We start from the raw sequence: 13,206 nt of genomic DNA, 5'->3' as shown, positions 1-13,206 counted from the left end.
AAAACAAGATTGGTATACATGAAATATTCACTTTAATCTTATGATAAGAGCGCATTTGCATGACCCAAATAGTCTTTGTTGGGTACTACTTTTCAAAAGTTGGCAAATTATATATATTGAAATTTAATAATGAAATTTATAAAATTGTTGCTCTCATAACCTGTGTAGGGAATACAAAAAGAGGGGGAAAAAGTTATTTGTTTATGTATTTATCATTGATGTGAAACCTTTTGTAGTACCTTTTATAGTTCTATATATATTTTATTTGTACTTATTAAATATTAATATAATAATATATAAAGAGAAATACAAACACAAAAAAATAAAAGAAACTACGATAAAAGAGAAATCTCTAAATGTATACACACAAAATTATTATATTTTAATACCGACCACATACAAACAAATTGGTTACACAGATAGATGTATCTTGTTTATGATACAAAAACTGGATAATCATAGAACAAAAGGAGACTTAATTTATTTTTTCAAAATCGATATATCGATAAAATCGATATAGGGAATATTATTATTTGGTACTCAAGCCTATTATTCGTCCAGTTCGACACGGTAAAAGAATACAGTTTGTACTAGAGTCTAATAATAGTTACGATTAACAATACCATTTCTTTAGAAAAAGAGATGCTGAGCATTGGAATGCACTCTGTGATGCGACGGTAAACTGTTCGAGAACGGAAAAATTCAAGAGTATTCTTAACAGTTCAATAGATAGTTGTCTATAGTCATTTTATAACTTTACTAAAATCATCTTATTCGTAAATCAAATACTATCACTAATACTATCATAAAGTGTCTCACCAGGTAAATCTTCAATAGCGTGTGAAACTATAAAGTTACAAGCTTTAACATTTTATGAATCTAAGTGATGGAATATTAACTATTAAAGACGCAACAATGTTTGGGAAAATCACGTCAATACTCCTAGGAACCGCAGCATTACCCGGAAGACCGACCGGAAACCGTCCCATGCGTAAAATAATTCTGGAGCTAGGTGTAAGCAGAAAAAGCAGCTTTCTATAATCAAAACGGAGCTTAAATTGCACCCATTAAAGTTCCAAAGAGCACACTTTCTTGATGAAAAGCTGAAGTTTTTATTTATTATTTTAGACAAATATATTTGTTTTCGTAATAAATATGATTTTTAATTTTAAAAAATGAAACTTAAATATTTTATACTTAAGATAATTTACTTTTCGATACAACCTCGAATTTTTTTTGAAATTTTTGCCTAATATAAAAAAAGAAATCTTTTTGCACTTATTAACTAACAAATAATCCTCATGAATTGGATTCTGTAAAGTTAACAAGTACATTTGAACCATTCTTAGCAGAAATGGGTATTTGCCTCTTTTTTTAAAGGAGTGAATTCTTTTAATAAAATTATTTTGTCTTAACCGTATATATGACAAAATAAAGTGTTTAAAAACAAAAATTATATCAAATTAAAATTACAATTAAAATTTATCCTTTACAATAATATTCCACTTCAAGGTATTTGTGTGTTCCTACACACAAGTTTCCAAACACTTCGTTGGAGGCCTTTACAATACAAGAAGACTTATTTAAACACATTTTACGAATAACTTTAATAGAGTTCGTTCGTTTTCGATTGCATTCTCTACGCCAATCGGAAAAGCCGGGACAATCACTGCCAACTGTTCTTTTGTAGTTTGCTCTAACTATTTCAATTAATTCCTGATTTTTGCAATCAATTTTAAGCTCTTTTCCGTGGCATATTTTTACAACATTTGTTTTTGGTGCACCTAAAGATTTAATAATTTTTACAAAAACGTAATATGAAAATTTCTAAAATTTATAATTTATTATTTATTAAACTGTCAGCACTGACGGCAACAAAACTTCAAACCAACGTTTCATTACCGTCAACATTGCTAAACGTAAATGAAACGCTGCAGTGTTAAGCACACTAAAGACATAAGCTAATAAGGTGTGCCCAATGAAAAACGTTTAAAAACAAAAAATATATATATTTACAATAATACTGCACTTTGATACTATTGTAATTTTCACACTTGGGCACTAAAATCTTACAATACTTCATGTCTGAACACTTATTATAGCGATCATCTTTAAAAGAATTATATTGATCTTTTTGTGAACATTTCGTCTTCGATATACTAGTGTCGGAACAAGCATTGGTTTTTTCGTAGTTTGCATCCACAACTTTAATGTACCCTTTACCTTTGCAATCAATAATAAGGTTATCCATTTGACACGCTTGAGCAATACCTAAAATAAACAGTTTATAATAAGGTTGACTATGACTTTAAAATCCATTTGACAAACATTTTATTGTACACCTTTAACAGCCAAATTACGATACTATAATTATAGTATACTATATATTACATTTAATTTTGTGACTAAATAAATAATTGTTAAAATAAAATCCAACTAAACAACAGTCATTCTTATCAGTCAAATGTCATGATTGTCAGAGAAGACAATTTGCTACTTTTTAAAGGGAGTAACAACATTAGGATTATGGGGTAAGGCTTTTCACCTTTAATGCCCTCAAACACTGTATATTATGCAACAACAGAAATGCAAAGAGAAAAAAAATATATATATATAAAACAAGACTAGTATTACAAATACTAGAATATATAAAAAAATACTAGTCTAGAATATATAAAAAAATACTAGTCTAGAATATATAAAAAAAGAATTTTTTGCAAGTAGACTCCATAAATATGCCAGTTTAACCTATCTTACCTTACGTTGAAAAAGTTTCGATATTCTGCTGTTTTTTTTTAGAGCTTTAACTGTGTTACATGACAACCTTGCTCCAAGAGACATATCAAAGACTTTTTTACGGACAGCATTTTCTTGACAATCAGTAACCTCTGACATACCACTTAGTTCTATACTATTTATTTGCTGATAAAGGCAACAAGAAAGAGTTTCAAACGAGCACAGAATAGACTTTTTATAATAATTTAAAACCCAAAAATTCTTTATCACGTATAGTTACACACAATCTTCCCAAAAAACTATTTTATCAAAAAATTAATATTTTTTTGCTAATTTCCATTATATTGACCATAAAGAACAACAACTTTATTTTAAAGATTTTTCAATGACTAGAAGTAATAGGCTAATATTAAGAAGCTTAGAGTTTTATCATTTTGTTTTTAAGCTAACTCATTCTTAACAAGAAACATTGGATTTAATAGAATAATTAAAATATTAAAAACAATGGTAATGCAGGAATGTCATAAAAATACTGTAAAGTTGCAGTAAAATTACCTGCTAGGAGATAGGATGCAGGAATATTCATTAAGAGCGTTATCTGCTAAAAGTATTCACTAAGGGATTTACCAAAAAGACAGCTTCCATCCAGTGGTGATATTTTAAAGTAATTACAACATATCTTTTGAGTCAAAAAAGTTGATGACAAATCAAAAAATCAAAGTTTTAAAAATGTTGATCTCATCAATTACAGTTTACAGTTTTTTCAAGTTTTTTTATTTAATTTATTTGTTTTATTATCATTCTAGTCAACAAACTTGTAGTTGAATAGAATTATTGAAAAGAATAAAGAACATTTTTGATTTAAGAAAACACAATATTTTTTTACCTTCATTATTATCTATTAAACAAGATAATTTAAAAAAAATAATGTTAAAAATTATAATTAATGATATTTAAAATTTTGATTAATTAAATCTTGATTATTATTTAATAATCAAGATAATCAAAACAAAAATAAATATAAAATATGTAAAAAATAATAGTGAAAAAAAAGTTACTTTTTTAAAGAGATATTTTTCTATAAAACTGAAATGACTGCTTTTGCCTAACATTAGAGTTTGCCGGCATGTTTAGAATTGGAAATCCAGACATGGGCATAAGCCACAAATATAAAAATATAAAATGGGCGTGAGCCACAAAATATTACAAATTAAAAAAATAAAATGTAAACATAAAATGGTTGTCTAATTAAAAAAAAAAAAGGTAGTTTAAAAACAAATAAATAAATTACAACAACACTACCCTTATATATTTATGTGCAAAAAGTATCATCAGCAAAAGTTAAAAAGTAAAAATAGAAAATTGTAATTGCAAATTACAAATTTTAAATGTATATGTCAATGATTGTAAAAATAAATATTTGTAAGAATAATCAAGTTAAACAACATTATTAAAAATTTATTAGAAAATGACCACTTGTAACCTTGTCGAAATCATAAGCATGTGTGAAATTCATAAATAAACCAAATATAGAATATCTACAAAAGTTTGATGCTTCACCATAGTTTAATACAACGTAACGTTATGCCCGTTTACAAGTTGTATCACTAGGTATTTTCAGGCATACTCAGAAACAGGTTTTTACCCATATGTTTCAGTCTTTAAAGCAGATGAAAAATTTATATGATTATTAAAATGTGAAATAAATAAAAATATATAAAAATAATATATTGACAATCTTTTTCTTTTCTAGAAACATAACCTGGAATGTAAAGCAATGATTTAAATTCAGGTGGTTCATCATGGTTGATCTAATAGTGGTCTATGATATATCTAAAATTTTCATCGTTACTATAATATAAAAATCTAAAGGTAATCAAAGGTAATGCGTTGATCAAAAAGAAGCATTTAATATATCAACAGCTTTTTATAGAACTAGTTTGATTTGCTGATACTCTTATAAAAAATCCTCATTACTTTATCTGAGTTTCCTAAATGCTATTTCTATGTTGTCTGGTGTAAAATTCCCATATATATGAAAATTATGCAATACATATATATGATAATTATTCAACGAATGTTTACTAAAACAATTTTTAGAAACTGCTCCATGTAATTGGGACTATGGATCAAAAAGTATAATTACATAATTGATTATGTATTAGTTTACATAATTGATTTGATGCATGACTGGTTTTCATGGTTTTAATTATTTCTGGCTTTTAATTATTTTTTCTTCATTCATTGGTTGATTTACCTTTGACCAAGTTCCTTGCATAAGTCTAATGCAAAAGCTAAAAACTTATTTAACTGAAAAAATTATTTTGTAAAGGAATAAAGCACTACTATCAAATAAGTTGCAATTTGTCCTTCTTATAAATGTAGCTTATTGGGTTCAAGAATGGGTGTTGGAAATTAATGTAAAAAATATATAAGCTTATGCATTTTAACCAATCCAAATCTATTCACTTCATTGATAACTATGAATCAAACAGCTATTTTAACAGAGTTCAACCTAAATCAACTTTATCAGAAAAAGACCTTGGCATTCTAATTTCTAATGAACTAAAGCAAAATGTCAAAACATTTATTGCTGCCGCTAAGACTAAAAATAATGCTTGGTATCTATTTATATAAGATACCAAGCGTTTATTTTAGGTATTTATAAGCAGTTTTATAAATCTACTTTTAGAATTCGCTATCACCAATTGGTACAGTGACAGATCCAGCATTTTTTGGTATTTGAGATAACTTCCATGCATGGAGCAAACTCTAAACATTTGTATTTATATGTTTACGCCAAATAATTATGCTTTGCAAAAAATTGCAATGATTGGAGGCTGGGAGCAAAAAAGTCCTTACATTTTATCCCCCCCCCCCTCCTAACCCCAAACGTGAAGGGCATCAATTTGATAAAATACTTTTTGCACTACTCTAAACTAGACTTAAATTCATAAATAAATTTAAAGTTTCATAGTATTATCTCTCAGTGTTCAAAAGTTATGACCAATTTATAACCAGTCTCAATTTAAGGGGGTTTCAAATTTTATATGGTCTTCATAGTCTTACCTCAAATTTTGTATTAGCAACTGTTCTTCTTTTTTCATATGTTTTGTATATTTAATATATTACAAAAACAAATGTAATGTTCTCTTATATGTTCATATAATATAAGCAAATATACATGCATTTAAAAAATCTGATTTCTTTAAATGCCATGAAATAAAATATTTTTTTGTTAAAAAAATTATTTTAGAATCTATCTTTTGGTTCTTGGAAAAAGAAATTTTTTTCTAGGTAAGGAATAACTTTATTTCTTTGTTACTAAGGTTATACTTATACACTTGTCACCAAGTTTTATATTTATACTTACTTTAGCATCTAGCTTTAAAAAAAAATTTGAATTAAAAATAGTAAGTAGTAAATAAGTTTCCATTGACTTTTGAATGAATAACCTTGTTTGTTTTTTTCGCTTGAGGAAAGCCATTTTGAAAACTAAAATTTCATTGTTTTTTTTTTTGTTTTTTTTTGTAACTTTATAAAAAACTAATCATCACCACATCACGCATTAATTATTATTAATATAATTATTATTAATCTTTATTAAACGTTTATGACTTTATTAAAAGAAGTCAATACAATTCCCAATTTAAAAAAAAAAATTAAAGTATAAAAAAAACATGTACTAAAATAATATGTAAAAAAAGTATCAATTAAAAACTCAAAACTAATAATTTTATAAATATTAATAAAAAAAGCAAAACATTATTTTAAAATTTTTTTAAATCTTTAAAAAGAAATAAATATCACTTACAATAAAAACAAAACAAAAAAAATTTAAATGCACTACAAAAAAATAAAACTTAATTAAATTTGAATAACCGATTAAAAAATTTAAATTTAAAATATAATATACTAATTAAAAGTTGTTAATTTTACAATTATATTTTTATCAAATATTGATTGTTTTGTTAATGTTAATTTTGTTACTAAAAATTTCATTCTTTTCTTTTTTTTTAAATAAATAAAAAAAAAAAATTAATCATCACCACATCACACATTAATTAGTATTAATATAATAATTATTATATTAATCATATTAATCTTTATTAAATATTTATGACTTTAATAAAAGAAGTAAATACAATTAAATTGTATTCGCTTCTTTTATTAAAGTGAATAAAACTAAAATTGATTCCACAACTTAAATTTGCCACAAGAAATTTAATTAAATAAGTTATAAACAACATGTCTCAAACAAACCTGACAATTCTAGCACCAAATTTAAAAAAAAAAAAAATTTTATTAAAAAAATTCATTTTTTTACTCAAATATTGTTTAAAGCTTAGTTGAAATTAATTTTGTAGTTAGCTAATACAAACAAAGTTTATAAACTTACTAACACAGCTGACATTATCTTTACCCAACTTCATACTATTTTTACAGGAGCAAAAATAACTGCCATTGGTATTTACACAAACTCCATTACTCCAAGAGCATGGCTTTAAGTTGCACTCATTGATATCTTATTAAAAATAATTAAAAATAATTAAAAAAAATATGTAATAAACTAATATTTAAAAAAGTAAAACTAATAAAAACTATAAATTAAAAACTCAAAACTAATAATTTAATAAACATGAATTAAAAAAGCAAAATATTATTTTAAAATCTTCAAAAAGAAATAAATTCCTCAGTCATAGATATCGTTTACGATCAGAGCAAAAAAAAAAAAAAAATGCACTATGAAAAAAATATAAAACTTGAATAAGCGATTAAATGAAATTGAACTTTACTAAAATTTAAATTTAAAAAATAATATTATATACTAATTAATTATTAGTTGAATTAAACTAAATAAATCAGCATGATTTTTAGGCTTGACGTCTTTCATTTGGCAGTCTACTTGTTCTCACAAATGTTCAATAAGAATTAAGCTATGGGATTGGGTTGGCCACAAAACACAAAATTTACTCTATTTAAAAACTCTTGAACCAATTTTATTGTTTAGAATGTTTGGGATTGCTATCCTGCTGGTATATCCATCCTTAAGGCATTTTAACCTTTGCAAAAAGTAACAAAATGTTCTTACATATATCTTTGTATATTTTATGATACATTGTCCCAATTATACCGAGCAGACCACCCATAGTCTCAATAATTCTGTGGAGCAGAACAACACCATCTTGACCAAAACATCCCCAAACATTTACATTATTTCCTATATGTTTCAAAGTTGGTGTTTAGGTCCATTTCTTATATCTACTGGATGTAGAACAAACCTGATTCAATCTGACCCAAACAGAATGAACTTGTTTTTACCACTAAAATAAATCTTTAACCTTTGTTGACTACTCCGCCTAAGATGCACTGATGCAAATTCTTTTTGGGCAATTTAATTTTTCGAAATCTATGGCTTTCTAGTTGAGCATTTTCCAAATTAGCACAAATGTAAACATAATTTTGTAGTAGAAATGCTACAATAATTCCATAGCAACATCACATTTGTATATTTATATTGACAACTGATTAACAGAGATTATAAAAACTCATCAAAAATTATTATTTTGTAAATCAATTGAAAAAATTTACTTAAATAAGCAATATTTGTTTAAAACATAATAGTAAACATTTAAGTAAGTATTTTAATTGGTATAAAATATGTAAAAAAGCATGTATGAAAAACTACTTGATTTTGAGAGAAGTTTAGAAACTAATTTTTTTCAAACTAGATTCTTTTAAAAATGGGTTTATGTTGTAGCTTATATAATATATCATAGCTTTTCAATCCAGGTAATATTTTATAACTTACTCTTCTTTTCTACTATAATTTGGATGTCAACATCAAGGGTAAATATTATCCTAACAATAAAGTTTCCTCTTAGCTTCTAAACGATAATTAGATCATTTTTCTCATTGGCCTCACTCTTCAAATTAAATTTAGTTAAGTTTGCTTTTACTTCCTTTTGAATCTGTATTTTTGATTCCACAATACACAAAATAAGGCTGCTTCAGAGACTTCTTCACCTTAGAAAAATTTTTAATGGCAGGATTAATTTTTAAAATTCAAGTTTTCATATTAGAAGTAGATTCTTACACATAAATTAGATGTGTTAGTAAAACTGTGTTTATAAACATGGCAATTTATAATCCACTTGTATATAATTATATAATTTACATAATTTAATAATTAATTTACACAATTTACACAAATAAAAAATAAAAACAGTGACTTTTGCACAATAAGAGTTAAAAGAATCTATTAAGTAGTTAAGACATTAAATACAATATAAAACTTAATATGGTAGTTAAAAATATAATACTAAATGTTAATTTATTAAGTTTTTATGTTCCAAAACTTATTTTATATAAATCGAGCTATATGTTTCATATGAATTGATTAGGTAATCATTGGTAATGATAAAAAATGATTCATTAATGTTGATTAGAGAATTATTGGTAATGATTAAAAATGATTCTTTCATGTTGATTAGAGAACTGTGGGTAATGATCAAAAATGATTCTTTCACATTGATTAGATTTTGATTGCTATATATTAAATAAACTGGTAACTTTTTTATATATGTAATAAGTATAATATAAGTGATATTACCTAACATTATGAAATGTAAAACTGTATGTACCTTGACATTGATTAATAAGTGATTCCACTCCACCATTAATTGTTTTATAGCCACTTTTACAAGTACAGTTGTATCCACCAACCAAATTATTACATACCGCATTGATTGAGCAGTTGTTTGTTGTTGACAAGGCACATTCGTTAATATCTGTAAACAACTTAACATCATAAGTTAAAAATTGTCAAAAGCATTGCATGACTGTTTGATATGACACAAAAGTACTTATGCAAAGATATTTTAAGTTGAATTTATATTCCTTTTTAATTCTTTTTTTAATTTTATATATATATATATAAATATATACCACACACACACATACATATGTTTGTGTGCATTTATGTATGTATGTATGTGTGTATGTATGGGGTTGGGAATTTCAGTCAAGATCTAATAAACAGGGGAAGGGGGGTGGGTTGTAGGAAGGGGTTTGGGTTTAATGAAAGGGGCGGGAGGAGTTTTTTCATGTATTTTTTATAAAAAATTTCATTTCTTAAATCCAAACAAATAATCTTGAGAAAACCTCATAAAACTATTTAAATCAAGTGTGGCATGCGGTCAAGTGCGTATTTTTTAACAGATGTTTTATAATAATTTTAATAGGATTTAATATGTTGATATAAGTTTAATACTTTGGTGAGAAAAATATTGCATGGCTCATATTGATAAATTGAGATTAATTTGGTTGGTGATTTTAAAAGCCTGTTTACAGTGAAAAAGTTTGTTTTTATCAGTGACTGAAATAACTGTTTTCTAATTTTTAAGGGTGATATTTACTGATTATTATTATTTTTTTTGATAACAAGTAAAAATTATTAAATGAAGGAAAGATGGAGGGGGTGGGGTGGGTGATGGTCTTAACAAGCTTGGGATGGTGGGGAAAATTGTCTAAAAATTAATAAATATCACTCCCCACCCCACCCCGTTTAATAGGGACTCGAGAGTAGAGACAAAGTGGTAGATGGCAAAACCTTGTGACAAAGAGTTAGATGGCCTCTAAAATACCTTAATTGATGTTTGTAAGGTTTTTGAGAATCAAGGTGACATTATTATTGTCTGTAAAATTATTATTGAAATTGAAAACATTTTATAATTATATCTGCTTTTGATATCTAATAATTGTGTTATAGGTTAACTTATGTGTCAGGGAGATGTGTTATTGCATGTGTTATTACAATGAGATGTTATGCATCTCATTGTAAACTGAAAAAAAAAATTTTTTTAATTTTACAGCATTTATACATTATTACATATATATTTCATTTTTAAATTATACTTTACATTCTATTCTTTACATTCTTATATTTTAGGATTTTTTTTGCAAAATGATAAGGCTAGTGGTATCTATGCGTAATGAACAATTATTAATGCAGAAAAATATTATTTATTTTCATTATTTTTTCACTTCCTTATTGAAAGAAACTGTCTGAATTTTAACTTAGTATTTTTTAAATTAAATTAGTAAAGTGTTATTATAATTTATGTGATATATACAATATGTGATCTTTTTTATAAAACTAAAAAAAAATTGTATGTAAAAAAAAAAATAGACGTAAAATGAATGACATTGGAAAAAAAGATTAATAGCTTTAAAAAATGAACATTTGATAACATGTACCTTGACATTGATTAGTGAATGATTCTACTCCACCATTATTTGTTTTATAGCCACTTTTACATAAACAGTTGTATCCACCAGCAAAATTGTTACATATAGCATTAATTGAACAGATGTTTGTTGTTGATAAAGCACATTCATTAATATCTAGAAAAAATTTAGTAATATAAATTTAAAAATTATATTTTAAAAATGTTATTAAGGTATATATTTAACTAAAGTAACCACTACTTTGGACAGTGGGGTAACTTTGGACAAAAACTTTGAATATAAATCTTTCTTGTGTATAATTAAATTTCTTGTCATGTGCTTTATTTTAACTTTTATGTATATTTTTTTATATTGAATAGAAACTAAAGCCAAAAATTACATGTGAAAACTGTTTCTTAAATATAGACATCTTGAAAAGAACAAATACGATTTTACCAAGAATTAAAAAAACACTACTTTGATTTTATTATCAACATCATATTTACAAACTGCACATTACAACATTTATACTGTAAACAAAATATCAACTAAGATTCAATTCTATACTTTAAATGACTTTAAGACTTTCAATGAAGAAAAAACTTTACTTAACAAATTTCACTAAACAGAACATCATATAAAATATACTGCATTCTGAGCAGTGAACCATTCTAATAGAAAATTAAAAACTTTATATATATATTTTTTTTGTTTCACTGGTAAACTTCAGCTTCCTTTGGATAAAATTTAAAACATTTACATTTTTTTAAAGATAATATTTAATTAAACATTTCATAGCATAATTGTAAGCATTTTTTTGACAGTTAAACAATACAAAAAAAATTTTGAAGGTATTTTAACCTATTAAGTGACTTTAGTTTAGAGGTTACGATGGACACTGTTCAAATTTATTAAAACATAAATTTTTTTAGGTTAATTTATATAAATGCCTAACCTTATCTCAATTAATTATATATATATACAAACTTTATTGCACGATCACGTAAATTCCTTTGTGCAGATATCATACTTAAATGAAGTTAGTTGTGTTACAACAATATCAATGTATAGAAAAAATTATGTAAGTCACTAATAATGCCCAAAAAGAATTAATTGTTAAGCTAATAGTTTTAATTATTAAACAAATTGTACCGTTTGCAAATTTAACTTCGTTAAATTTGCAATTAAATTAAGTTTAGTTTAAGAAACTAAACTAAACTTTACATTTTTTTAATTTTAAATCTTAATAGTGAAGTGTTATTATAATTTATGAGATAATATATGCGATCTTTATGTGATAATATACGCTATCTTTTTTTAGTTTATATGATAATATATGCGATCTTTGTTTTATAAATGTTTTGCAAAAAAAAGAAACTATGTTTATATTACTATTTTATTTAAAAAAAAAAAAAAAGTAGATAGTATTGAAAGATAAACTAATAGAAAAACTACTTATTAACATTATGTACCTTGACATTGATTAGTGAGTGATTCTACTCCACCATCAATTGTTTTATAGCCACTTTTGCATACACAGTTGTATCCACCAGCAAAATTGTTACATATAGCATTAATTGAACATATGTTTGTAGTTGATAAAGCACATTCATTAATATCTAGAAAAAATTTAGTACTATAAAATAACATCTAACAGTTAAAATAAGTAGAGAAATAAGTTAACATCAAATAATAAAAAAATTGCTTTTAAAAAGTAAATTTAAATGTCTACACTTACCTTTCATATGTATTTTATAATGGATTTTAAAAATAAACACATATAATTTATTATAGAATAGGCTAAAATTTGTTGCTAATGTTGATAAATCAATAAATGATAATGAAATCTGCTTTTCAACAGTTAAACTTGCAAAAACTACAATATGAATTAACAATTTCAGTTTTAAAACTATAATCTTAAAAGATAATTAGCTGTTGTTGTTTTTTTTTGTTATTTCCATACATGGTAAATAATTGCAAAAATACTTCTAAACCCAACTAAATGCTACCAGTTGTAAAAATTAGATCTAAAGCATTATTAGCTTTTTTCCCATTAATATGAAAATAATTTTATTCTGCGTTTTTTCAAAGTGTGCAATTAATTCTAGGTAAAGTTTGACCACCCGTTAGCAAAAAAAATCAAAATCACCATACTAAAAATTTACAAAATGTGTAAAATACTTCTTGCGTTTTAAATTAAAATAATTAACATTATGAATGAGTATTAATAAATCTTTAATT

At 24.9% G+C, this 13,206-nt stretch overlaps 1 protein-coding gene across 4 annotated transcripts in view; it reads right to left on the bottom strand.

Annotated features, from left to right (window-relative positions):
• Window positions 1–1,437: 1,437 nt before the first annotated feature.
• Window positions 1,438–13,206, bottom strand: part of LOC136080744 (fibrillin-2-like) — a 53,116-nt gene continuing 41,347 nt past the window's right edge. For all 4 annotated transcript variants that reach the window (XM_065797788.1, XM_065797789.1, XM_065797790.1 and 1 more), the window contains 6 exons: window positions 12,438–12,584; window positions 10,996–11,142; window positions 9,381–9,527; window positions 7,136–7,261; window positions 2,017–2,271; window positions 1,438–1,784 (listed from right to left, as the gene is read on the bottom strand). In XM_065797788.1, the coding sequence (XP_065653860.1) occupies window positions 1,483–1,784; window positions 2,017–2,271; window positions 7,136–7,261; window positions 9,381–9,527; window positions 10,996–11,142; window positions 12,438–12,584 (1,124 nt within the window). In that variant the 3' untranslated portion in view covers window positions 1,438–1,482. The remainder of the gene's footprint in view (window positions 1,785–2,016; window positions 2,272–7,135; window positions 7,262–9,380; window positions 9,528–10,995; window positions 11,143–12,437; window positions 12,585–13,206) is intronic.

Source organism: Hydra vulgaris, chromosome 05 (genome assembly GCF_038396675.1).
Source record: "Hydra vulgaris chromosome 05, alternate assembly HydraT2T_AEP".
NCBI classification, from domain to species: domain Eukaryota; kingdom Metazoa; phylum Cnidaria; class Hydrozoa; order Anthoathecata; family Hydridae; genus Hydra; species Hydra vulgaris.
Note: the sequence above shows the minus strand (reverse complement) of the source record. Positions and strands in the feature narration are given on the sequence as shown.